This window comes from Silurus meridionalis, chromosome 17, assembly GCF_014805685.1.
Source record: "Silurus meridionalis isolate SWU-2019-XX chromosome 17, ASM1480568v1, whole genome shotgun sequence".
Taxonomy (NCBI): Eukaryota; Metazoa; Chordata; class Actinopteri; order Siluriformes; family Siluridae; genus Silurus; species Silurus meridionalis.
The window spans coordinates 26354994-26382242 of record NC_060900.1 but is presented as its reverse complement, the minus strand read 5'-3'; the positions used below and the strand labels follow the sequence as shown (position 1 = coordinate 26382242).

The following is a 27249-nucleotide window of genomic DNA, read 5'->3' as shown; positions in this document are numbered from 1 at the left end:
AAACGTGTCAACCTTTTAGAAAGCCTCCCTTTTCAAAGTCCAGGCTGCGATGTAAAAACAGCCTTTTTTAAAAAGCTACGTTTTTGCTGACTGGATGGAAAAATATCCGTGTTCAAAAGATCGACAGTACTGCGCCCCCTATTGTGCAACTAATCACATGGAAAATATCTGAGATTCTGATTCTGACGTAAATCGGAGATTGTAACGTATCGCATGCTAGAGTGGTAAATCATTCTTTACGACGTTAAACATGGTTTAGGGAAGTCTGCAGATTCAAATCTGGAAAGGTTTGGGGTTTTGAAATGAAAAATGTGATAAAAAATTTGCTTGATGATTGATGCGAATTATTGAAGTGTAACAAATATGCAAAATTATAGGGAAAAAATCAGGAAGTGGCAAATACTGTTATAAGAATGATCTAGAAATGATCTAGACCACAGCAGAATTATTTTAATAAGGCAGAATTTTATCCGCAAATAACATCGGAAAAACTATTCCCATTTTTTGTAAACGAAAAAGTGGAAAACACTGAACCAGAGTGCTGGAAGGGACTTTGAGGATCGACAGGTTGGGGAAAAAAGCCATGCACTGTCAGCATTTCGGGTGAACTCAAAAAGCATTTGTTAGCGAGTTCATTGTTTTGTCTACAATCTAGAAGCATGTTTATGCTACAAAGACCAAGCCAAAACAATTCCCAGGGGTTTGGTTTGCTCCAGAAGGCTTAAGGTTTTAAAAGTATATATGTGGATGTAGATGTCTGACCAAAAAACTGTGGAGATACATTGTTTAGACGAGTCAGGATGGCTGTAAGTTGTAAATTACGTTGGGGGGTAATTTTGTCGTATATTTACGTAAAAGTCGGTAGCTGGAGGTGGAATTTCAGAGTTGAAGATTTTCATTGAGAGGGACGAGGGTGGACAGGATTAGAAATGAGGGACTGCGCAGGTGGGACGTTTTGGAGACAAGGTGAGGGAGGTTAGATTGAGATGGTTTGGACATGTGCTGAGGAGGGACATGGGGTATATCAGTAGGAGAATGCTGAGGATGGAGACACCAGGAAGGAGGAAAAGATGAGGTTTATGGATGTGGTGATGGAAGACATGCAGGTGGTTGGTTTGAAGGAGGCAGATGTAGAGGACAGGGTGATATGGAGACGGATGATCTACTGTGAAGACTATCTATCCATCCATCCATCTATCCATCTATCTATCTATCTGTCAGAAAGGATCTCATCCTTACTGTCGTCTCCTTTCAGGACACAATGTACGTAGTGGATCCCTTGGCCTGGTGCCCACACTTGGAGTCTGTGTGTTCAGTGCCAGCAGGGGGCGTCGACGTGTTCCGCCCGTGTGAGGAGTGTGGCACCGAAACGGAGAACTGGATCTGCCTCTGCTGCTACAAGGTGCTTATGACAAGACATAAGAGAGAAATTCATTTCATGGGGTGGGGGCCTGCCACTTTTGGGGGCCCCTGAGCAAGGCCCTTAACCCTAAAGAACTTCACTGTGTTGTAAAGTATGTGAGACGAGTATAAAGCACCTTTCTTTCCTTTTCACTTTTCTTAAATATAAAAAAATGCTTTGATATCCTTAGAACAGATTTTGTAATATATTTAATAGGAGGACATGCAGGGATTTGACTATAGATTGAATCATTGCCCTGAAACCCCATCAGTATTCAGTACATCATTAACCCTCGACCTGCACCTGTAGGATATAAAGCATCGCACGGCTGCACGTGATTGGCTGCCTGGAGAGCTGCATGCAAGGTGTTCCTTTTAATATGGCCAGTGATTAAATATCTACATAATTAATAACCATTAAAAATGAATGTCTTTTAAAAGCGTTGAAGGTATGAAATAAATTTCTCTCCTCTATCGTGTGATTGATTTAGTAGAATTATTGTATAAATGTGTCCAAATTGCACATATAATATTTTTTACTATGACGTGGTCTGGACTTTAGCTCCTTTTGCATTTCATCGTCGGTCAGGTGTTGATTTTGAGACACAAAAACAAATTCTCGAGCGTGTGTGTGTGTGTGTGTGTGTGTGTGTGTGTGTTTCTGCAGGTTTTTTGTGGGCGTTTCGTGAACGAGCACATGGTGGCCCACGGGCAGATGTCCTCTCACCCTCTGGTCCTGAGCTTCGCTGATCTCTCGGTGTGGTGCTACGTCTGTGAGTCGTACATCCATAACCAGGTGGGTGACCCTGAGCTCTGACCTTCACTCTGACCTTCACTCTGACCTTCACCTGAGACACATCACACACTTCAGTTCAGAACAGGGTTCTGTTTATTTTTCAGCTTTATATACCGCTCACAACGTCTCTCTCTCTTTCCCTCTTTCTCTCGTTCTCCATCTCTTTCTCTCTTTCCCCTTCCCATCTCTCTTTATCTCTTTCCATCTCTTTCTATCCCTTTCTTTCTCTCTGCCCACTTCGAACCCTCTCTCCATTTCTCTCTCCCCATCTTCCCTCTACCCCTTCCTGCTCTCCACCTGTTTCTCTTTTATTTCTCTCTGTCCCTCTCTCTCTCCCTCTCCATCTCTTTCTGTCTCTTTTCTCTACCCCTCTCCATTCCTCTTCCATTCCTCTCTCTATCTCCTTTTGTCTGTCTCTTTCTCTCTATCCTCTCTCGACCCCCCTCCCTATTTCTCCCTGTCTCTCTCTTTATTCCACCTCTCATTCTCTCTCTCTCTCTCTCTCTCTCTCTCTCTCTCTCTCTCTCTCTCTCTTTGCAGGTACTGTATGAAGCCAAGAATGCAGCTCACCTTGCTAAGTTTGGGGAAGAGATTTCCCCCATCAACTAATCTATTACTGAAGATGAGAAGATTCCTGTTCAGGAAAAATTGGCGATAAGTGTGTGTGTGTGTGTGTGTGTGTGTTCATGCACGTACGAGGAAGTAAGAAGCTTGCACATTACATAACGCAGCTGAATGTGTGTGTGAATGTGATTTCACACTGAACGCTCGTCTTCTTTTCCAAACTCTTTCTCTCTGCAGAAGAGTCCAACTCATGAACCTACAGTGGGAGTGAGAAGACGCTTTTCTCCCACGCTGCGTTAGTGCCAAAGCGGTGCTCGTTCGAGCGCCTGCGCGTTTATCGTTCCACAAATTCGTTCTATTCGTTATTTATTCCTCGCATTGAAAACCGTTAATTTTTCTCATTCAGTCTTCTAATAATAATCGTTCAAACCCGAACAACGGGTTCATAACCAGTAGAAATCAGGAGACGGTTTTATGGAGACCACCACCAGCCAGGCATCCCTTTAGAATACTGATAATCCCACTGTTCTCTTTGATAATAAAGGAGTATTTACAGTCACATGACCAGAAAGTATTACTTCAACTTACAAAATAGAAAATGCATTTCATCACGGTTCGACTCAACAGCAAGATTCAACTACAGTTCACTGTTCTTCTGTTCTGTATTCTTACAATCGTACTTCTTTTTCCTCTTTAAACAAATTTCTGTCTGCGTAATGGGGAAAAAACTTTGCTTTTGTAAACTTTCTTACACAAATAAACTTTATATGTGAAGAATTTCTTTCTTTTTTAAAAAATCTTTAACATGCTAAAGTACGCAAGTAAAACGATCCATGATGCAGCCTCGAGAGCATGCTCTTATGCTGAATACACTGAAATGGAAGCACTGATCATGAGGAAACCATGTTTGTTATGTCAAGATCCTGAGAAAACAAAAAAGAAAGTAAAAATGATAATGCATGGCTTCTTAAGACTTTTGAAATTGAAATACATTACTGTGCAAAAGTTGTTAAAAGGAGTTCGCTTTCAAAAATGTATCGATTAACAAAATGGAAAGTAAATGAACAGGAGGAAAATCTGAATCAGATCATTATTTTGTGCGACCAGACTTCCATTCAGAAATCCATTTAGTTTACTTTCACACACTTCGTTCATTTGGACAAACAGCAAAACACTTGTTCTTTAGTATAAAAAGCCGTATATCAAATGTTTAAACTGAGGAAATGTATCATTTTAAGGGAGAAAAAAAAATAAGGTCATTTTGAATTTGATTGCTGCAACACGTCTCAAAAAGTTGGGACAAGACCATGTTTACCACTGTGTAGCATCACGTCTTCTGTCTGTATACATCTGAGAACTGAGGAGACCAGTTGCTGAAGTTTTGGTAGAGGAATGTTGCCTTATACAAATCTGATACACAATTTGAGCTGATCAACAGTTCTGGGTGTTCTTTGTTGTGTTTTTTGTTTTATGATGCACCAAATGGTGAAAGGTCAAGACTGCAGGCAGCCATGTTCAGCACCCGGACATTTCTAATATAAAGTCATGCTCTGGTACTAGATGCTGTATGCATTGTGCATTGTCTTGCTTAAATAAGCAATACCTTCTCTAAAGAAAAGACAAAGGTGAAAGCATTTGTTGCTCTAAAACAAGTATAAATACCGTTCAACATTGATGGAGACTGTCCAAATGTGCAAGCTGCCCATTCCACAGGCTCTAATGCACCACCATACCATCAGAGATGCAGTTTTTTGAGCTGAGGGCTTATAACAAGCCCGATGGTCCCTCTCCTTTTTAGGCCGAATCAACTCTGCATGAAAGCATGGATACAGAAAAATAGCATTAGGTGCTCTGGACTGATCTCAAAATCTGATGTCAAACTCTGCAATGTTTTAGTGTAGGTAAAGACAAGCTGTTTATCGTAGGTCTGAAGAATGGTACAGTAATGAGTGTCTTGCAGGCAACAGGGAAGTACGGTGGAGGTTCCTTGCAAAGTTGCATTTTCAAGCTGCATTTCGTCCCCATTTGCTGTTATAATAACCTCTATTCTTCTAAGATGTTTCACTAGATTTTGTGGAAATTTTAGCTCCACAAGGGTGTGGTAAAGTCAGATATGGATGTAGGTGGGGTGCAGTCAGGTTTCCAGTTCATCCAAAAGGTGTTCAATAGGGTTTGAGCTCTACAGCAGGAGATCTTCCAACCCATGGAAAGCAGATCTTCATTGAGTTTGGTTTGTGAATGGGCATTGTCCTGCTGGGACAGGTTTGGTTTTCCAAGTTTGACTGAAAGGAAAATTCCATGCTGGCACATCCAAAGTCATTTACAATTGTGTGCTTCCATTTTTGTGGTAACTGGAGAAAAAAAAACACTTATGGCTGGAAAAGTCATGTGTCCCATTGTCTGGAAAATTGAAGGAGTAAGGAGATATGAAAAAACAGGACTACTGGACTGTATGACTGCAGGAGCAACATTAAAAAGGTTTTGGTTTAATATCATGATTTACATCCTGTTCTGTTGTTTTCTTTTCTATTTTCTCCTCCTTATTCTTCCTAGAGGATAACACTCCTCTTGTCTTCTCTTTATTTCCCTCTCTGAGCAGAAAAGCATCATGTGCTCTTTGTGTTTCTCTGCCACCCTCCTCCCTCTATCACTCTTTCGTCATCCTCATCACCCCTCCCTCTGTACGTTCTGAAGGAACATCGCTTTCTATTGGTGTTGGCCTGCTGTTAATGTTGTGCATCATAGCCACGGTTACCCTACAAGAAGGAGGAGAGACTCTCTCTTTCTCTCTCTCTCTCTCTCTCTCTCTCTCTCCTCCCTCGTCTCACTCCCTCACTTGCCGACAATGCGTCTCTCTGTAATTGGATTTTGATGGGGTTTTTTTTCGCTTCCTGCTGAAGGACACAGTGTCGCAGACGGCCAGCCTGAGGAGAAGAGAGGTGATCTCTATCATCCCATGCTCTCATCTCGTTCTCATCTGCTCATTCGTCTTGGCATGCAGATCCTGCTTGTTTTTTGTCCAATTTCCATTAATGTGAGCATCATTACCATCATCTCTTTCACCATAGCCGTGTCTGAGAACATCCTCATGAGTCCCAACGTGTCAGTAAGACCCTGCTGGTCTGTTGTTTTCACTGCATCGTTCCATGTTGTGATGACTGGATTCTCTGAAAGATTCTCCTGCTCCTGAAGCTGACTGTTTTCAGCATAGAACAGCTTTCCAGCTCAATGATACACTAAATATAAACACTGCAGCTTTGTGATTTCCTTAGGACATGTATAATCTGCTTTTTCTTAACCCCTGTTTAAACTCTGAGATGATCTAAAACTGAAATGGTGTTAATCGCATGTAGCAATATTCGTATACAATTATTACGCATGACATGGCAATTAAATCGGTCTCCCGGTTTGTTTAATTTCAGGATTCTGTGTAAAATTGTTCTGGCCCAGAAATGAGCTGAAACCACAAATCTCAACTAATAATATATATATATTTTAATGTAAGTGTGGAAACATCTAGCCTTTGATGTTTTTTGAGAGACACATGCACAAGTTTTCCTTTTGTTTCTTTGCAAAAAAAAAAAAAACTCTTGTAAATAAGAATTGGACAGTGAATGAGTGAAAGAAAGTTTTGTGAAGTCCAAATGTGACATTTTTGTCTCTAACAAAAAAACTTGTGTAAGACGGACAAGAGAAGATGTCAGCAGACTGCTTCACCACCACAGTCAAACAAGGACTTTGAAGCTTAATACTTAATGTTTTTTATTTGAAGACAGTGAAAGAAATCCTGAACTAACATGGCTACCATTCCTAGACTGTGGCTCATTGCAACCAACTTCACCGACCTGCCCAGTCGCCGCACCGCAATCCTATTGAACTGCTCTGGGATGAATTGGATCATAAAGAAATCTCCAACTAGTGAAGAACATCTTGGGCAAGTTTTTATAAGAGGCACAGCAAAGTATTTCTGATGAATTTTTGGAGAAACGAACTGTCCGGTGGAACTGTTCTTCATGCTGAGGGAAGATTTTTTATATATAAACAAAGTGGAACATCTGGACATTTATAGATTTGTTTGGTCAAAGTGAATCTTCAGAAGGTTACATGATTGAGTTTAATGCATAGAAACAAAAAACCATGTATGTGTGTCTCAAAAAAACAGAAACACTAAGTGTTTCCAAACTTTTTACAGAGACCGTAGACTGCATAAATGCTAATTAGTAAAAAAAAACCTAAAAATCAGACCCCTGACCAATGTTTTTCACACTACTGAAAAACAAGTGCTGCATTAAAACTGTATTTGTTGAGTATTTTATTTCAGAACACTGGAACTCAATTATTGGGTGATTAAGTGACATTTTGTTGTGAAAAAACACAAGCAATGAAAATATGTAAATATACTTCAGTATTTAACACCCACATATTAATATTTGGTCAAGCCAGTTGAAGGCTTGACCAAATAAAGGCTCAAAATATATTATTTCTTCCATTTTTCCTAGTTTTAGTTGATTAGTTTTTATTACTTAGTTGATTATTTATATATATATATATATATATATATATATATATATATATATATATATATATATATATATATCCCGAACAGGCATAACATTATAACATTATGAGCAGTGAAGTAAAGAACACTGATGATCTCTTCATCATGGCACCTGTTAGTGTGTGGATTTATTTATTAGGCAGTAAGTGAACATTTTGTCCTCAAAGTTGATGTCAGAAGCAGGAAAAATAGGTGAGCGTAAGGATTTGAGAGTTTGACAAATTGGGACGTCTAGACGTCTGGATCAGAGCATCTCCAAAACTACAGCTCTTGTGGGATTCTTCCTGGTCTGCAGTGGTCAGAATCTATCAAAAGTGCTCCAAGGAAGGAAGAGTGGTGAACCGGCAACAGGGACGTGTGCCGCCGAGGCTGGTACATGTGGTCCGATCCAACAGACGAGCTCCTGTAGCTCAAACTGCTGTAGTAGTTCATGCTGTTATTGATTGATTTCTTTTATAAATAAAATAATAAATTTGGTTCCTTTCATCACAGGTGAAATGTTAAGAGGGAACTATTGTTTTTGCCTTATTTTCAATCATAATAATTGTGTCATATAATATAATTTAGACTGCAGTACTGACATAAACATTGTAATAATGCAATAATATCAGGTGAAGTTGAAGCAGATGTTTTTTTTTTTTTTTTTTTGCATATTATAAAACCTGCATGGTCTTTGGGTTGCTGTATGTCCTATAAAATAAATGATAAAAAAGACTGATGCTGAAAAAGCAAGAGATCAACAAAAGATAAAACATTGGCTCCAAAACTATAACTATAACCATAATCAAAGATTTGTCATTATTTCTGTGCATTATGGAATTAAAAATTCATTTCCAGCACAATTTCATTTGATAATGCAGTTGATGCCGATGAATTAAATGGATGTCTGGAACAAAATGTAGCAGTGCTGATTTCTAGCGGGACGGTTAGTGATCATTAGTTCAACCAAATATTTCATGCAATGCTGCAAAACACATCCAGTCTAAATCATGTGGGAAACAAAACTGAATTTCAATTATGCTGTATTGTATTTAGGTCTGTTTTCGCAGCAGTCATTATGCAGCCCCATGCGGCGGAGGTGGCCCGCCTTTATCAGACCGAGTTCGTCCGGAGTGCACGGGCTATGGGCGTCCTGTGGGCCATTTGCACGCTCTGCTTTGCAGTCATCGAGGTGGTTATTCTTGTCCAGCCGTCCTGGGTGGGCACGCGTGAGCTCCGTTACCTGGCCAGCAGTGTGGGTGGAAAGATGCCACCTCAGACTGGTACGCTGGGCCTGTTCGAGGTGTGTGTGGAGTCAGACTGGCCAGTTCCAGAGTGCACAGGCTCCCTACATACACTGACCCCGATTCCAGCCTTCCAGTCACCGGCTGTACTGGTGTGCATCTCACTTACCATGGTGTGGGTCAGCGTTGGATGTCTGTGTTTGTTTCGCTTCTGCAATGCCGCAACCGTGTATAAGATCTGCGCCTGGCTACAGCTCACTGCTGGTAAGAGTTTCAACTTTCTGATTATCCCATTCCACATTTACCCCCCATTTGCTATTATAATGACCTCCAAGCTTCTGAGAAGATGTTCCACTAGATTTAGTGGAGATTTGTGCTCAATCAGCTACAAGGGTGTAAGTAAAGTCAGGTACTGATGTAGGGTGAGGTGAGGTGACGAGCCAGGGTGAAAAATCCATCCCAAAGGTGTTCAGTAGGGTTGGGGCTCTATAGCAGGAGATCTTCCACTCCAAACATTGTAAAGCAGATCTCTATTAAGCTGGTTTTGTGCACAGTGGTATTATCAAGCTGGAACAGGTTTGGGTCTCCTAGTTCAAAGGGAGAAATCCTATACAATTGTGTGTGTCTACGACTTTACCAGTTTGGAGAAGAAACAGATGTGGTTGGAACAGTCAGGTGTCCCAATATTTTTGTTGATATTATTAGATTAGAACATAAATTTAAAATGAATACATTTATTCCGAACGAGCCAAACCGAACGAACGAGAAAAACTTCCTCAGACTGTATGAGAAAGAATCCGTCACTGAAACAAATAAGTGTTTAAATATAAAAAATAAATGCACGATTTAAGAAATTAAAGTCATTAGAAACAAGTCAAACGATCCGCCAGTGCAGTAAAATAATGACACTTTTCTTGAAATAAGAAAACATATCTAGACTTTAGAAAAGAAAAAAATGTCAATGTTAAAATAAGCGTTAAAACACGTATTAATCGTACGTTTGTTTTTCTTTATGCGCATGAATAGACCTTAAAACCAGAGCTACTAAACAACAGAACTCTGAATTTAAGAATTTTCTTAAAATGAGAAGCGTTTCAACTAAAAACAAGTCTTGTAACGCACCGTGGTTACAACGCAAAAACAAAGCAAAACCGTTACCGCTTCTCAAAATGCTTAAACTTATTGCAACATAAAACTTGATTGAATGTATTTTGTCTTGTTCAACAATTATAACTAAAATCAAACCACAGAACAACCTATAGCCATAATTACTTTGTATAAAGAACAAAAGTTACAGAAAAATAAACGTAAAAATACTGGATATGTTCGGAGTGTGGCGACTTGATACTGCGGAGTTAAATTGTTATCAGGTTAAATTATTGTGTTGGCGTTGACATAAAACAAGCATTTTTCTAATAAATAATACTAATGAACAAGTCCCGTGTGTTGTTTTTTTTTTACTGGGCAGCTAAAATGAGGTGCTAAAATAAGTAAGTTAGAAAAAAAGTTTTTGCTTATACATAGTATTTTATTCATAAAATGCCTAGTAGTAAGATTTGTCCTTAGGTGACACCATGTAACTAAGACGTTCATCACTGTTTTATCCTTTTTCTGAGGTAACCATCTGACCACGGAGGGAAACTGTCCAGATTTTGTTAAAGGTTACGCTTATATGCTACATCTCTGTGTTGCAGGTTTCTGTCTGGCACTAGCCTGCGTGCTCTTCCCAGATTCGTGGGATTGTGCTGAGATGCGTGCCCTGTGTGGAGACAGTGTTGAGAGTTTCTCTGCAGGAAACTGCAGCATACACTGGGCCTACGTACTGGCCATGCTGGGGGTGCTGGACGCCGGCATCCTCGCCACGCTCGCCTTCGTCCTGGGCAACCGCCAGGATGCGCTGCTCCCAGATGACGCCAAGGATGGTGACGGTAAACCATTTATCAAACTTATAATGATATTATAGAATTACATACGTTATACTGATACATTTAGACCAAAGACAGCTTCTGTTCTGTGTTCCTCAGTTACTGGGTTGTTACTGGAAGCATAGCATGGTGATGGAGGGATACCACAGGTACGGATGTTACGATGAAGCATGCCGACAATTTATTAGGTACAACTACACTATATGGATAAAAACATGTGGACATCTGAGCATAAGATCCGTCTATGTTTTTGGAACATCTCATTCCACATTTGCTTTCATAACAACCTAAATTATCTATTAAATTAAATTAAAACAAATTTTTTTATTTGTTTCATTATCTCGTATTTTTATTGTAATTGTTTTCAATTTAAAAAAATCGAAAATATGTTTTCATGTGCTTTTCCAAATAATTTGTTTATTTTAACATGCGATTGTTAATGAGCCATGCGAGATTTATGTATTTTTTTTTACCAGATTGTTCTGATGACTTTTTTCCAAGGTTCATTTATGTGCCACATGCTGTTATTTTCCCCCACGATTCATTTTCACGTGTGATTTCCCCAAACGGTTCATTTTCAAACGTGATTACAGTGCATGGTTCGTTTTCACGTGTGATTTCCCCACACGGTTAATTTTCACACATGATAGTGCATGGTTAATTTTTTGTGTGATTTCCCCACACGGATAATTTTCACACGTGATAGTGCATGGTTTATTTTTCATGTGATTTCCCCACACAGTTCATTTTCACACGTGATTACAGTACATGGTTCATTTTCACGTGTGATTTCCCCACACGGTTCATGTTCACACATGACTTCAACACATGAATCATTTTCGCACATGAATTTTGTTTTACATACAATTTCCCCACACGATTTGTTTATTGAACTTTTTTTTTTTCTCTCATTTATTTTCATATGATTTTTTTCCTCACGTCATGGAATTTCACACATTTGGTTAAAAATTTTTCAAGATTCATTCATTCGACATGCTTTCAGTTATTTATTCCCCTCACATTATACATTTTTACACATGTATCTTTTACTTTCATGTTTTTTTCTTTTCTTTTCTTTTTTTTTTTTTACATGATTACACGTGAAAATGAACCATGCATGAAAAAATACAAATAAAAAAAAGTGAAAACAATCATACGTGAAAATGAACCATGCACTATCACACGTGAAAATTAACCATGAACCATGCATGAAAAAACGTAAATAAAAAATTCCTACATGATTTTTATATTAATTAGCATTTATATGTTCTACATGATTTATTTATTTTCACATATATTTTTTTTCATTATTCGTTTTTTCCACATAATTTTTTACAATTTTTTAATGTTTTCTGCACTATTCATTCCTTTTCACGTTTTCCGTTTCGTTAACTCGATCACGCATCGTTCACGTTCTGACTGCAGCTCGTCTAATGGTGTAAATAATCCGTGATCCCACTTTGACTCCGTCAATGAACAAAAAGACCACAATTAAGACTTGCCATTGATTTTTCACTCTGGTAGCAACCTACAGAAACCCCTTACATCCAAAACTGTATACTGAGAGACCTCTATGGCAGGGGTCTCTGATAAAAGCTTCTCTGGCTGCTCTGGTTTTTGTAATGTGTTCTGTGATATGTTTCCTCACATTCTTTAATCTTTCTTTTGAAAATCCCTTTCATGTGGGGCTGAATCTCTCCATCCTCCATCTGAAGTTGGTGGAGAAAAAAAAACGACGTGAGAACAACTTCCTCCTCCTCTTCTTCTTCCACTTCCTCCTCTCCCACAGCATGACATCATCTCCCTGACACTTACATAAAAACACCGCATAGAAACTAGAGTCGGTCACCTAGCAACCGGAATCAACGACTTCTCCAGCTGTAGGTGGAGGCAGGGAAATAAGAGGACACTCGTTTTTCATCCTCTGTCACCTCGTGAGAAGCGGACGGATGTCGTCGTAGATAGTCATCAAAGTGATTTTCATATTGTCTTGTTTCAAGAGCATCAAATGTGTTCTCTGTTCTTGTTCAGTTCCACTGTGTGATGTGGTGTGGATTGTAGGGTTCTTCACAGGGTTGTTAGTCTGCAACCTTTATTCTAAATATCCTACATCAAGCAAAACCAACAATTAGGCCTCAGTGAAAGCAGAACTCTGAACCAGATTTTTTTTTCCTCTCAAATTGGACCTTGAATGAGTCATGATTTAGTATTTAGTTTTTTTATTTTTATAGAATCAGGATTTTATATACATAAGGTGATTTACTGAATTTTCCTTCATCTTTGGGAATGAAACCAGGAAGCGCATGCTTCATTATTCCCGGCGTTTATTACACATGACTTAAGCAACAAATATTGAGCTGAGACACGAGATTGACATCAACATCAATTTTTTATTGATTATTATAACGCGACATTTTTTTCTCTTTTTTTATTTCACAATCCCACCTGCAACTTACAGATGCATAAGATTGATAAGATTTCACAAGCACACAGACGGAGAAACAAACAAACAAAAAAGCATAAAATACAATTATGATTTAAGACACGGTTTCTTGCACGTATTCTCAGATAGAGAGAGAGTAATAAAGAACGGGAAATCCAGAAAAAGGACAGGCGACGTGTCAAACAAAGAACTGTATTTGAGAACGGGTTTGTCGACACGTTTATGTACTATAGCCACAGGCAAAGCTGGGTGGGGGTGGTTGAGGGTGGCAGGGGCGGGTTGGCAGAGCTACACCCAATGACGTCCACGGCGAAGATGGACAGACTGGGTTTCAGTAATACACGCAGGTCAAACGCTGTCCGAACACCAGATCAGAAAGAACCGACACAGTGCTCAGTTAACGCCTGAAGTTCAGCCGGACCTTAAAAGTTAACGGAATATGGGTGTGTGCTTCACTGCCAACATCTGAGGTCTTACCACAATGGATCTGCTCTTTTTTTTAATTTCTCAATAACTGAGATCAATTTCAGATTGAAATGTGAAACAACATTCTCAGTAGTCCTACAGGTTTTTTTTTTTTTTACTGTAAAACCCAGAAAATCTTTTCTGGTGTGAACGTTGGTGTTAAATCATGATCTTCTACTACTGCATTCAAATATCTGACAGTTCCATCAATAAAGAGTTATCAGTGAAAATGTTGGTCTTAGTGTTTTTTTGCTTAATGAACATTTACTCATATCTGTAAGATAAATAGATTACCCCAGTTAACATTGGGGAAACTGGTGGATCTTAATCCTGTTTGGATTTTTTTTTTTTATCCAATGATCTGCTCAATCCAGTTCTCATTATCTAAGACTGGGTGATGTTCTCTTTGGTGCAACTAAGAAAAATTTGGATAAAGCTCATCCTAGTTCAATGATAAAGCACAATAAACAATTTAATATTATCAGTGTTTTCAGTTCCTCAGTGATTAACAATGTAATATTTTCCATAAAGTTCAATTCCTAATTCCAGACTCTTTACCAGATTTCCAATGGAAAACATTAAAGTGTTCAGCACACCAGTTGCTCTGGATAGACAGCCAAGTAATCACAGTCATAAGCGGCAAATACAAATATACATGCTGGGAAAGTGGTGGTTTAACGGTTCTTGGTTTATACTCTGGGATGCTAATCAACAGGTTGTGAGTTCAAACCCTGGTATCATGAAGCTGCCACTGTGTGGTTCTTGAGCAAGATCTATACCCATCTCTGCTTCATCTACATTATCAGAGCTGACAGTGCACTCCGACCCCACATTGTGTAACATGCTGAAATAAGAAAAAAGTTAAAGTTTACTAGTACCTATGACAATATAGTCTTTTATTTTTTTGGAATCTGGGAAGCAATTTCCAAAAGCTGAACTGTTTCCTATTTGCTTCCTGGTTGATATTTTGGATGAGACTCTTAAACTGTGACACATTGCACATTTCACAAACAAAAACATGCATGCAAGAACACTACATTGGTAGCATTTGCTTCATTAGCTAGTTCCACTAGCTGCAAAGCCAGACTTTTATGACCAAGACCAAGCGATTCAACTGTTTTGGTTGAATCCAAAGTATCTTACAAGTGACACAAGATGCCAAACGGTGCTAGTTTTGCTAGCTTTGTTAGCTTAGCAATGCATTTTACACTTACTTTGACAACATTTGACAGATACCATGATTCAGAGTAACTTTATCTCATTTATACAAGTGAGCAGATGATGGTTAAAAGCCCAGCGGTGGCAGCTTGGTGGTTTGAGGATTTGAACTCATCCGAGAAGTACATCTTAACCTATAAGCTATGATGTTGGGATTTGAACTTGGTGTTTTTGATCAAGTCACCCAGTGCTTTAGCCATTTAACCATTGCTGCCTCAAGCTATGGGGTTGAGGGGACTAAAAATTAGACATTTGGGTCCTTTATATATTGAAATATACCAAACTGAGGCAAAAACGGAAATTTGCAGAAGACTGGACTTACTAACTGACTCCTAGAGCTAATTTGTTTTCACTTTGCCAACTATGGTTGGGTTGTAAAAATGCAATGCGAAATAATTTATGGAAAATAAATGTATTGGTCAAAAGTAAGTTAGCATATACAAGCCAAAGACATTGATGGCAATGGCACAAATGGGACAATCTTTCAATTTTGTACCCAGATGTTTCTCTTCAAGGCTATAATGCCTAAATTCTGGCATCTAAATTGGGATTCGATTTATCTGCTGCCATTAAAAAAATATTTGGGCTCGATACAGAGGGAAGTATGGGTTGTTACTCATTTTCTGTTAGAAGATTCTTTGAGAGACTTTGAGTTGATATCTTGAAATTGTTTCTTAAAAAATAGTTCCTCTCATGCTAGAAGTGTAGCATCATTAAACCCCAGTAAACTTAGACTGGGAAGTCAAGTCCTTTTTAGAAAGTATAAGGTGCTAATCTGATATTGTGTCCACTGTGAAAATGATGGCCAATGTTTAATATTTGACAAGTGTTGAAAGTTTAAGGATATAATGTTTACTGTGGTTGTTTAGATGAAGGAAACTATAAGTGAAGGATCATTTAATTGTGGGAAATCAAATGAGTGGGAAATTCTAATAACTCCTCCTAGGACAGACAGGTTGCCAAATGCAGCGCATCTACTGCAACTTCATAAGTAAAAAAAAAAAAAAATCAGTTTTGCGTATATGCATTAGCATGTTGACCAGATAATTGAACGTGTTTACGGTTTTATTATAGCGCAGAAGCAGATACATTGATTTGCCAGACATAAGCAGTTAACAGTGAGTTCTTGAACATATCTGCCTTCAAGTGAACTGTTGCAATCTTTCAGTCTTCCTGTTTTTCTTTTTTTAATTCTCTCTCTCTCTCTCGCTCTAACATTTATATATATATCTCACTTTCTCAGGTACTGGATGATGTGCTGAGCAATGAGCTCGGGGTCATAGGTCACCGAGCGGCGTTTGCGGCTGTGCTTCGCGGGTGGAGGCAGGTCGGTGTCAATGCGCTTCATTCTTTGCAGGCCAGCATGAGGCGACTGGTTGTTTTGATCGCCAAAATCGTCATGGTCTTCATCGCCCACTCGTTTGACCCGCAGGAGAGAGGCCTCGGTATCGGCAGGGGTGGCGGGGGCGGAGTCTAGGGAGCGCCTAGCTCGTCTCAGAGGCGCCGCTCTGTCACGTCCGATGCTGGCTGCTGCCGCGACTTCCCACTTGCCTCGCCGGTTGGATGGGTTCAGCTGGTTCTCGGACGCCAGATTTGAGATGACCTTCTCCACCAGGTACCTGGGGAAAGCATCAGGGATGGGGGTGAGGATGCAAATGTTGGTTGCACGTGTAAAGTAAAAGTTTCAAACGTCTGTTTTTGCAGGGTTCTGGATGGCTAATACATTAAATATTAAAAAAGAAACCTTACGTTCTGTCTCATTTTTGTTCCAGTGGATAATCTCAACTGGATTCTGTACCTTAGGATCATTCTCAACTGGATTCTGATGACTTGTGCTTCAGAACTGCTGATGTCATTGTAAACACTGTCCTTTGCTAAGGTCTCATTCACATCTCACATCTGATTATACTGAACCCCCCTTTAGCAAACTGCTCAATTCTACAGTATTCGCTCGCATAAGAATGATCTAGAACCACAATGTTTGGTGTCAGATAAGCCCATATTTTTGTCTGGTTCCTCTCAAGTTTTCTTTCTTAGAAATGGTCATCTCCAGAGGTTTTTTCTCATGATAAGCACCTCTGGTTTGTTTCTTAGGGTCATTTAAATCAGCATGTAGAGATGGCGCTTGACTTAAATAAAAGTGAATTGAGTTGAACTATGCAGCTCTTATAGTTATTGATGGATCTTGAGGTAATAACTGGTCTGAAGGGACTACTATCTCAGCAGCAGGATGAAATGTTTACAGCATCATTGCTTCTCAGGGAGGGAGAAGTTGTTGTTTTTTCTGTCCAACTACAGACACTGGAAGAACCACTGTAGGAAATGGCCATTTCTTATGTATGTACCAAAACCTTTTGACTTGCTGGTGGAGTTTTCTTTCTGTCTTTTGGTATATGTTTTTTTATACCCAGAATGTCTTTAATCTGCTCAGGTAGGCTGGCTTCTGACTGTCTTATAGGTTCTACAAAGATAGACACGTCATAAAGATCCAGATATCGTTAAAGGCCATATCAACCTCAAGAGTGGACAGTTTAATTTACGCTTTTTTGATCCAATGAAAAACGCCCCATTTCTTCCACCAGCACTCTTTATTTTACATCCCAGTCACCATTCAGCCATTTGTAGGATTGAAAATGTTTTACCCAGAGGAAGCTGATTGGTTCCCTGTAACAAACCATTTTATAATACATAAAAAAAATAGTTGTTAGTATGGAAATGCTGATATATTATAAGGTGTTTTTCTCACCGGAGCACTTCCTGGTCTCGGTCCTGGCCCGCCTGAATCATCCTCTCCTGCCTGTAGCGATTGAGCAGAGCCTCGGTGAGCTGTGGGTCCATCATAGCCTGAGGTTTCGGCCTGCTCACTGTCTGCTCTGTCTCATCATAGTCTGGAGGGTATGATTCCTGGAAGTCTCCTTCCACCTGCTCTTCATCATCCTCAGGTCTAGCCTGGCCGTTATTCTCTGCCTCGCTTATCAGGCGCAGTATTCCTGCCAGGTAGGCTGCCTCCTGCTCCTGCCTCTGGTCATTCTCCAGGTGATGCAGGGCGTGGCCCAGCCCCTGTGCTCTTAAGGCTTCTGGCTGGTAGTAGAGATCGTTGCTCCGCCCGTTAAAGCCAGAGGGAGGATATGACATCATCTGAGCCTCGTAAGGCAACGCATCACGCAGGTCACGACGCAGACGTGCAGCTCCGCCAACATGCATGGCCGAGAGAGGCTGGCACAGAGGGAGAGAGAGAAGAAGATGGAGAGAGAGAGGAAGATGGAGAGAGAGGAAGAGAGAAAAATAAATTAAATTGTACTTCTACTAAATTACGTTTCTTTCTTTCTGTTTTGTTTGTTATTTTCTTTCTTCTCTTATTTCCTCTCCTAATTTAATTTAATTTTGTTATTTTTTTATTTGTTTGTCACTTCTTTCTTTCCTTTTCTTTCTTTCTTTCTTTCTTTCTTTCTTTCTTTCTTTCTTTCTTTCTTTCTTCCTTCCATTATTTTTCTCCTATTAAATTTCTTTCTTTCTTTCTTTCTTTCTTTCTTTCTTTCTTTCTTTCTTTCTTTCTTTCTTTCTTTCTTTCTTTCTTTCTTTCTTTCTTCCTTCCATTATTTTTCTCCTATTAAATTTCTTTCTTTCTTTCTTTCTTTCTTTCTTTCTTTCTTTCTTTCTTTCTTTCTTTCTTTCTTTCTTTCTTCCTTCCATTATTTTTCTCCTATTAAATTTCTTTCTTTCTTTCTTTCTTTCTTTCTTTCTTTCTTTCTTTCTTTCTTTCTTTCTTTCTTTCTTTCTTTCTTTCTTTCTTTCTTCCTTCCTTCCTTTCTTCCTTCTTTCCTTCCTTCCATTATTTGTTCCCTTATTTAATTTCTTTCTTTCCATTTTATTTGCTTGTTAGTTAGTTTCCTTCCTTCCTTCCTTCCTTCTTCTTTTTTGTTTGTTTGTTTCAAGATTTCTTTAATCTATTGTTATTTATTTCAATTATTGTCAGAGCTGAATATTTGTAATGCAATGGCTTTACACACACACACACACACACACACACACACAGTGCTTAAATGGCTTTGTACTGAATGAGGAGCTGAAGCAATGATGGAGAGGGGAGGAGGAGGAGGAGGAGGAGGAGGAGGAACATTAATGCAGCTCTGAGCCTGAGCTTCGGATCTCTTTATGAGTGTCGGCTTTCAGGATGGAAATTCATTCACCGAAAGCGACAGTCTTATTGACAGTCTTATTATCCTGAAGCACGTAAACCACAGGATTTCCTCAGCTGCATTTCATTATAGTATATTTTATTCAAAGTGTCCATTATACTGTACATTCATATGCAGAAGACGATTTAAAGGGTGAAGGCAGGAGTCAAAGAGACAAAAGAAAAGGAAGATAAAAACTTTTCTCTCAGATTCTTTCATTATATGAGATTTATTAAAGTTTACAGTCTGGCAGAACATCACTCCTGAGGGTCACGAGCCCCAGGCTGATTGCACCCCACTATCTATCCCACAGATCTTCTCAAATACAGGTTTATAGAATCCAGACACCACATCATTTCCACCACACTCACTCTAGAGTCATCATATAATCTCACACAGTCCACGTGTCCTGCTTTATTCATCTGTCTGAATTCTGTTCTGTCGTTTTTCTTTTCAGCTTTTTTTCTTTCTTTTTTTCACCTTTTTATTTGATTTGTTTGCTAATTTCCTTCTCTTTTTTATTCAAGTTTGTTTGTATTTGTTTGTCTTTTCTCTTTTGTTTGGTCCTTTCCTTGTTTTCTATTTTCGTTCCAGTTTGTTTCTATTTGCATGTTAGTTTTTCTGATTTGTTTGTTGGTTTGTTTCTTCTTTTCATTCTTACTAAATGTTTTTATTTGATTGTTTTCTACTTTTCTACTCTTTCCTTTTTTCCGTTCTTTATTCTTTATTTCTTTTTCATTTGTCTATTTAGTTTGTAGGTTTTTCTATTTTGCTCATTTGTTTGTTTTTATTTTGTTAATTGTTGTTTTTGTTTTGTTTTCATTCTTTTAAATAGTTTTTTTTTAGTTTTTTTTTTTTTTTATTAGTTTTTTTTGTTTGTTTGTTTCTGTTTGTTTCAACTTCATTTTCACTGTAAGCGCATTGGGACCTGCCCCCCTCCTAATGCCAACCTCCCACCCCCACGCTGCACCTCCTCCACTCCATCAGGCTTCTCCATGCTTCAGTGAGCTGAATCCAATACTGCAGCTCAGGGCAAAAAAGGTGTTACAGCATATATTACGTTTAAAACATTACACACGTCTAAACCTTTGATTTACTACAGAAAAACGGTCCATTAGTTTCATTTCTCACAGTCTGGCTACAGAAGCGTGTGAGCCTCAGGAAAAAACATATACTGAAAAAAAGGTTTTTTTTATTAAAATTTATTTGTAATTTTAGAGATAAAAACAAACAAACACATACAATAAAATAATACTTAATACTTAAAAGCCAAAAAAGAAACTTCAGTTACGCCACAACCATATCAGTGTTTACAGATTTGAGTTGATTTGAAATAAGATTTGAGTTTTAATTTAAACGTCAATAGATGTTTACATTCTTATGTCTTCTGGTAGTGTCTTCTAGTGAATAGTGAGTAGCTTTCTTTCTTTCTTTCTTTCTTTCTTTCTTTCTTTCTTTCTTTCTTTCTTTCTTTCTTTCTTTCTTTCTTTCTTTCTTTCTTCTATTATTTTCTCTCCCATTTTATTTATTTATTTGCTTGTTTGTTTGTTTGTTTCTTTCTTTCTTTCTTTCTTTCTTTCTTTCTTTCTTTCTTTCTTTCTTTCTTTCTTTCTTTCTTTCTTTCTTTCTTTCTTTTTTTTTCTTCCATTATTTTCTCTCCTGTTATATTTATTTTTGTTTGTTTGTTTGTTTCTTTCTTTCTTTCTTTCTTTCTTTCTTTCTTTCTTTCTTTCTTTCTTTCTTTCTTTCTTTCTTTCTTCTATTATTTTCTCTCCCGTTTTATTTATTTATTTGCTTGTTTGTTTGTTTGTTTCTTTCTTTCTTTCTTTCTTTCTTTCTTTCTTTCTTTCTTTCTTTCTTTTTCTTTCTTTCTTTCATTCATTATTTTCTCTCCTGTTATATTTATTTATTTATTTGTTTGTTTGTTTGTTTCTTTCTTTCTTTCTTTCTTTCTTTCTTTCTTTCTTTCTTTCTTTCTTTCTTTTCTTTCTTTCTTTCTTTCTTTCTTCCATTATTTTCTCTCCTGTTATATTTATTTATTTGTTTGTTTGTTTGTTTGTTTGGTTCGTTCGTTAGATTCGTTCGTTCGTTAGATTCGTTCGTTCGTTCGTTCGTTCGTTCGTTCTTTCTTTCTTTCTTTCTTTCTTTCTTTCTTTCTTTCTTTCTTTCTTTCTTTCTTTCTTTCTTTCTTTCTTTCTTTCTTTCTTTCTTCCATTATTTTCTCTCCTGTTATATTTATTTGTTTGTTTGTTTGTTTGTTTGTTTGTTTCGTTCGTTCGTTCGTTAGATTCGTTCGTTCTTTCTTTCTTTCTTTCTTTCTTTCTTTCTTTCTTTCTTTCTTTCTTTCTTTCTTTCTTTCTTTCTTTCTTTCTTTCTTTCTTTCTTTCTTTCTTCCATTATTTTCTCTCCTGTTATATTTATTTGTTTGTTTGTTTGTTTGTTTGTTTGTTTCGTTCGTTCGTTCGTTCGTTCGTTCTTTCTTTCTTTCTTTCTTTCTTTCTTTCTTTCTTTCTTTCTTTCTTTCTTTCTTTCTTTCTTTCTTTCTTTCTTTCTTTGTTTCTTATTTCTCCTGTTTTATTTATTTATTTGTTTATTTGTTTATTTGTTTCTTTCTCTCTTTCTTTCTTTCTTTCTTTCTTTCTTTCTTTCTTTCTTTCTTTCTTTCTTTCTTTCTTTCTTTCTTTCTTTCTTTCTTTCCATTATATTGCTTGTTAGTTAGTTAGTTTGTTTCCTTTCTTCCATCTTTCTTCTTTTTTTTGTTTCTGGATTTCTTTATTCTACTGTTATTATTTTTGCTATTGTCAGAGAAATATATTACACTTACACTTATTTATAATGTTCATCATCTTCAAACATTTTACTACCGATTTCATTTCAGCACTGAAATAAATAACCTTCCAAAAACGCAGCTCAGCCACTGCATCTGCGCTGCATTGATCTTCCTTCCTTTAATTAGGCACATATACTTCTGTCCACATTTATGGATTTGTTTCGGATTGCTTTCTTTCAAGTGACAGCGACAAACAGCTGACATTTATGAGCTGCAATAAGCTTTCAACCCTGAAGTGAAAAAGAAAAAAGAAAATCGAAAATTGAAAAAAAACCAACAAAAAGTGTCATCAGAGTTTCATCTGGAGCTGCTGAGCAACTAATGGTCAGGGCAAAGATTCCCAAAGATACTACAGCAGCAGAGCATCATTAAATGGTAGAGCAAGCATAACATTAAACTCTTTTCTCTCTCTCTCTCTCTCTCTCTCTGTCTCTCTCGCTCTCTCTCCACCAATTAAAATGATCTTAGCTTTGTTTTGGGGAACTCAAAAGCCCAGAGCTCTAAAAGCTGCAATTGACATAAAACCATCAGCTTCTCTAATGATTTCTGTGGCATGAGAGTGTTTTTTTGGTTGATTTTGAAGACACTGTCGTTTTGAGCAGGTTTTTTTATAATTTCTTTTTTTTAATGAACAGAACGATGAAAAAGTCTGCGATTGACGTATGAAGGTGTAGAGAAGCCATCAGTGATGAGTCATTGGTGAGTCACGCTGGTGACATCTACGCTTAGCAAAAAATGCATATGTGTGCTAGTGAGAGTGAATGTTTGTGTATGTGTGTGTGTGTGTGTGTGTTTGTGTGTGTGTGTGTGTGTGTGTGTAGCTCAATCTGTCCATACTATACAATATTTGAAAGTTTTAGACCCCTGAGTTCTCCATATGCCATAGTGAGTCCTACACATAACCCACGTCACATATCATAACCTTGTGCTCCAGAACATCTGATCACATGCACATTATCAACTTGTGCTTGTTAATATCATGAACAGCAGCTACGCTAATTCCTCTCCACTGCCCCTCTTTTTCTACCCATCCTGAGGTTGCACCAGCTCCTGCAAACATCCTGAACCATCTAGAGACGTACCAGCACCATTTGGATCTCACTTCATGTAGAGTTTCTACATTGGACCTCTTTGAGTGTTTAAAGGCACTGGCATGGAGAAGCTGGTGTTGGATCTATGATGATCTCAGATGTTGAGAACTTTTTTTATGAATTGCTCAGGAGCTTCTGGTTCCATAATGTAAGATGACTGTATACGACTGTAGGAAGGACATCACTCACAATCTCATGGTACTCATGGTGGTTCTCACTCTACAGCTTTTTGTGTATTGCTTTAAATATTTATAATCGCACTCTTGATATCACCCAAATGAGGATGGATTCCTCTTTGGAGTCTGGTTCCTCTTAAGGTTTCTTCCTCTTGATACGTGTTAAATACTTCGTTTCTGTACTTAAGTAGATTTTTCTGGTTTCAGTACTTTATATATTACTTTTTACTTTCACTCATTACATTTTATACACAAATATCTGTATTTCTACATTTTTACATTTTGAAATCAGACTCGTTACTTTAATTTGAATCTATTTGGTGATCAATATTTTTTCTTCTCATCGCGCGCCTTTTTCAGTCTACCGCTGGTGAATCATTTCCTGTCTCTCACACACCACAGATGTAGACTAGTTTCTGAAGCTCACAGTGAGCAGGCAGAGGGCAGTTAGAAGTCTGGGGTTAACGTGGATGAGACAGAGGGAGTCAGTGATGAGAACATGACTGAGAACAAAGACGTTCCTGATCACCTGATCATCATCATCTTTCCTCTGCTTGTGTTCTGGCTGTTCTGCCTGGATACATTCATTAGAGAACTTTTATATTAATATATTAATATGATGTGACGTCCAGTTCCCAGCGTGAGACCAAAACAGGTAGTAATAATGAACTTATGTGAAAAAGTGCAGGCAGAACTTCAACTTTTACCAGAGTCATTTAAAGCATAAATATCTGTACTTCTACTGGAGTGAAGGATGCGTGTACATTTGCCATCTCTGCTCTAACCTCAACTTCCCAACAAGCTGTAATGTATATGTGAGAAATAAAGGGAATTTCTTTCAAATGAGCTCTAAACAGATAAAAACTATGACTTTATCAGAATAAAACTTAAGACTTCATAGGCAAGGGAACAGCTTTTAAAAGAATTGCTCTTGATAAGGGCATCTGCCAAATACCGTAAATGTAAATGCAATAATATACAGTATCATGCTGTGTTTCAATGGAACATGAAATTGGTATTATAATGAGAATGCCACACAAACATTATGATATTTAAATTACAATTATTATTATAATTATAACCCCTTTTGTTGCTGATTATTATTATTTTTTTACCCAGAAAAGGTCAACCAACTGTGTACAAGTAATTACCTGGAGATAATGGAAGAAGTACAATTATATCAGAGCTATTACCTCACTGCATTTGTCAGCGTGTGTGCATCTGTGTGTGTGTGTGTGAGCACCCACTGAAAGCTGTTGCCATGACAGCACAGCTCCTTCGGCTCACGACGGTATGTTTGTAGCTAATTAGATTGTACAGCAGCTCCAGGTCGTGTATCTTCTGCACGTCTACCTCGGGTTCTCGCATTTTTTTTTATTAACAATTATTACATTTTATTCAATGAAAAGGGGAGAAAATGTCATACGAGAGCTGATGTAATGAAAAATTAGATGTCAATAGAATAGATTCTAGATAATAAGATACACGCTCAGTGTTCACGTTATTAGGAACGCCGAGGTAAGGCTCTACTTCGGTCTCGGAACCTAATTGGTTTTTCCTTAGCGTGGATTCCAAAATGTATTGGAAATATTTCTTTAAACTTCCGATCTATATTGATAGATTGCACATGAATGCTCTCATTCGACCACCAAAGCGGCTCTAATGGTTTCAGATCTGATCAGTGGAAAAACCAATGTTTGAAACCAGTTTGGGTTTATTTTATTGCATGTTGCATGAACGTGCCAAGAAAACATTCCCTACATGAATATGTCCAATCCATTAACCTGAACTATTGACACAAGCAGGACCACCATGGATTCATGCACCTGATGCCAAATTGTGACCCTTTGTCCTCTGGGCTGACAGGATTGGAATCCAACATGGTCTTCAACGTATGGTGAGTTCTGAGATGCTGTTCTGTTCATCATGGTTGTAAAGAGTGCTTATTTGAGCTTAACTCTAGCTTTATTTTCAAGTCAAACCACTCGGAACCAAACAGGGCATTTCTACTTGGAGAACTGCTCCTACAGTAGCTGAATGCTTTTCGCTTTTTTTTGCACCATTCTATGGTTCCAGAAGATCCCAGAAGATCATTCGCTTCTGAAACGCTCACCTACAACATTCTTTACATTCTGCCTTCAAGTGTGAACATCAACCGAAGCCCTCGAACATCGAGATCCGCATCATATTACACGTCGAGCAATCGTGCATTGATTATTATAACAATGTCAGTTTTCTGTACATTCGATTAGAAAAAGGAAATAAATATTTGTATCCTAATGCAGATTGAGTCGTTCAGGAGACAGAGAGAAATGTACAGTACACAGCGCCTCGCTTCAACATGATGCGCATACCGTATGTTGCATCGTCATTCAATGTCAAGAAAAAAATGACTATTATATTCCATTGAATCTTGTATTATATTTAACCTAGGTTTTCATTTTGAAGACAATATGGACCATGAATCTCATCGTAACCAGTCTTTCTGTTGTTTCCAGTCATCTGACATGTATCTATATGCTTATAAGACATCAATAACCCTTAATTACACTGCTGTCTGTTCTCACTATGGAACCGAGCAGCATAAATCAACACTCTTATCTTTCTGTTTTTACCGAAAACGAAATTATGTTTGCTATTCCCTCGTTCATAATATAACCAACCCCAGCGTTTTAGTAGGAAAAACAAGATCCGGTTAATCATTAACACCCCTGGGGTTTGATATTTATCCCTTCCATGTAATAGATGTTAATTTTAGTATCACGTGCCTCTGTAACCGAGCACAGCTTTCTTTACCTCCCAGATCTTTCCAGACTTTATGAGGCGACACGGCTGCGTTGCCTGGTGATGAACGTGGGTGCGTTTACTTCACCTCGCAAAGTCAAATATCCGCCCAGCACAAATTAACGGCATCGACCAGATGGTCATACGTTCGGATCGGATGCTCCGAGGGGCATTTTTTTGGATGAAATGGAACAAGCACATTTCCATCATGCACATTTAAGGTTCTACCTGAATCACTGCACATTACTGTATATTGAAATGAAAAAAATAGTCCATTCATACAGTGATATGAATGAATTGAAGTTATTTAGAACAGAATTATGTAGTGTATTTAATAAAGTATATTGTACAGGAAATCAATTAGAGATGTAAAGTAAATTCCTTATTGACTTTGCAAAACAGCCCATCGCAAAGTCAAAAGACATGCGTGTGTGTTTACCATTATTAATAAGTGTGTAGTGTGTGTTTGTTTGTTTGTTTTACCTTAGACTCCAGCAATGGACTTTGGAGGAAAGCCACGCAGAACAGGAGCAGTATGGAGCTGGTACGAGGGCCCGACATCCTGCAGAAGAGAATGAAGCTGCCCCTTCCGAAAGAGAGATTTGCTGCCACTGAGCACCAGACCACAGATGGAGGGATCCAGATGGAGGGAGGGGGAGAGAGTGAACAAGAGCGAGGCAGAGGAGGGGAAGAAAGGAAACAGAGGAGGAGCCTGTACGCCGAATAAAGAGCGATGAGCAAGCACTCCTATGGGAAGCGAGACGCAGAACGTGTGCAGGACACAGAGACGGTGATGAAGGTAAACGTGGGCTTTTAATGTGGAACTCGGAGGGAGAACAAGAAAGAGAGATGTAAAATGTGAACGGATGAATGTGAAAGAATGGATAGTGTCAACATCAGTACCTTCATTTGTGAGATGTAGGTAACTGACATGAATTGTACATATTTAACATGTTTATTGTGAAAAAATAAATCCTCTCTCTTCATGGTAGAGACGCTGGACTAGTCTCTCAGCGTCTCTACTTTTCTGTTATTATTTACATTATTACCTTGCTTTACATGCAAGTTGTGATCCAAGAGAAAGCTACAGACACTAATGGCACTTATTACACCTTCACAATTCTTTCAATTATACTTTTATTCACCAGTGGTGTAAAGTATTTGAGTAAACACAGCCATTAGGGGGCACAAGCCAGTGCACTCTCAGCGCTGGTCCCAAGCCCGGATAAATGGGAAAGGTTGTGTTATGAAGGGCATCCAGCGTAAAACGTGCCAAATCAAATATGTGGATCACGAATCTGAATTTCATACCGGATCGGTCGAGGCCCGGGTTACCAACAACCGCCACAGGTATTGTAGCCAACAGGGTACCGGTATAAATTGGGCTACTGTTGGCCGAAGGAGGAGAAGGAGAGGAGGAAGACGTCGACAGAGACGGCAGGAAAAGGAGAAGGGGAGAAGGGTGGAGGTTTGGGTGGGTACTTTAAATGTTGGTACTATGACTGGTAAAGGGAGAGAGGGATCTGATATGATGGAGAGGAGAAAGGTGGATATGTTGTGTGTTCAGGAGACCAAGTGGAAATGGAGTAGGACCAGG

The 27249-nt window shown here is 38.4% G+C and overlaps 3 protein-coding genes across 6 annotated transcripts in view; 2 read left to right on the top strand and 1 right to left on the bottom strand.

Annotated features, from left to right (window-relative positions):
• hdac6 (histone deacetylase 6) overlaps positions 1–22410 on the top strand; it is a 35963-nt gene extending 13553 nt beyond the window's left edge. Inside the window, exons 26-29 of one of the 3 annotated variants that reach the window (XR_006928267.1) lie at positions 1256–1402; positions 2069–2197; positions 2738–2880; positions 22396–22410. Coding sequence is in view for 1 of the 3 variants with exons in the window: in XM_046870733.1 (XP_046726689.1) it covers positions 1256–1402; positions 2069–2197; positions 2738–2806 (345 nt within the window). In the remaining 2 variants the exon portion in view is untranslated. The other 2 variants (XR_006928266.1, XM_046870733.1) reach the window with 2 other exon arrangements.
• Positions 5375–13617, top strand: lhfpl4b (LHFPL tetraspan subfamily member 4b). 2 transcript variants are annotated; one of them, XM_046870735.1, is made up of 5 exons: positions 5375–5700; positions 8355–8806; positions 10237–10470; positions 10567–10616; positions 12183–13617. In XM_046870735.1, exons 2-4 carry the CDS (start codon positions 8377–8379, stop codon positions 10590–10592), a joined length of 690 nt encoding a protein of 229 aa, XP_046726691.1. In that variant the 5' UTR covers positions 5375–5700; positions 8355–8376; the 3' UTR covers positions 10593–10616; positions 12183–13617. The 2 variants fall into 2 exon arrangements, 1 of the variants encoding a protein (XP_046726691.1); XR_006928268.1 differs by having other exon boundaries at positions 5382–5700; positions 10567–10655.
• Positions 12838–26312, bottom strand: pcsk1nl (proprotein convertase subtilisin/kexin type 1 inhibitor, like). Its single transcript, XM_046870734.1, has 3 exons — positions 26136–26312; positions 17340–17809; positions 12838–16212 (listed from the first exon to the last, which is right to left on the bottom strand). Exons 1-3 carry the CDS (start codon positions 26211–26213, stop codon positions 15825–15827), a joined length of 936 nt encoding a protein of 311 aa, XP_046726690.1. The 5' UTR covers positions 26214–26312; the 3' UTR covers positions 12838–15824.
• Positions 26313–27249: the final 937 nt, after the last annotated feature.

Bases quoted from the DNA above. Each gene is read 5' to 3' on its own strand.
- lhfpl4b (XM_046870735.1), top strand. From the start codon at position 8,377: ATGCAGCCCCATGCGGCGGAGGTGGCCCGCCTTTATCAGACCGAGTTC. The intron at 8,807-10,236 runs GTAAGAGTTTCA...TCTGTGTTGCAG, and splicing joins CTGGCTACAGCTCACTGCTG to GTTTCTGTCTGGCACTAGCC. The intron at 10,471-10,566 runs GTAAACCATTTA...TGTGTTCCTCAG, and splicing joins TGACGCCAAGGATGGTGACG to TTACTGGGTTGTTACTGGAA.
- pcsk1nl (XM_046870734.1), bottom strand. From the start codon at position 26,213: ATGTCGGGCCCTCGTACCAGCTCCATACTGCTCCTGTTCTGCGTGGCT. The intron at 17,810-26,135 runs GTAAAACAAACA...CCTCTGTGCCAG, and splicing joins GTCCATTGCTGGAGTCTAAG to CCTCTCTCGGCCATGCATGT. The intron at 16,213-17,339 runs GTGAGAAAAACA...TGCTTTCCCCAG, and splicing joins CGAGACCAGGAAGTGCTCCG to GTACCTGGTGGAGAAGGTCA.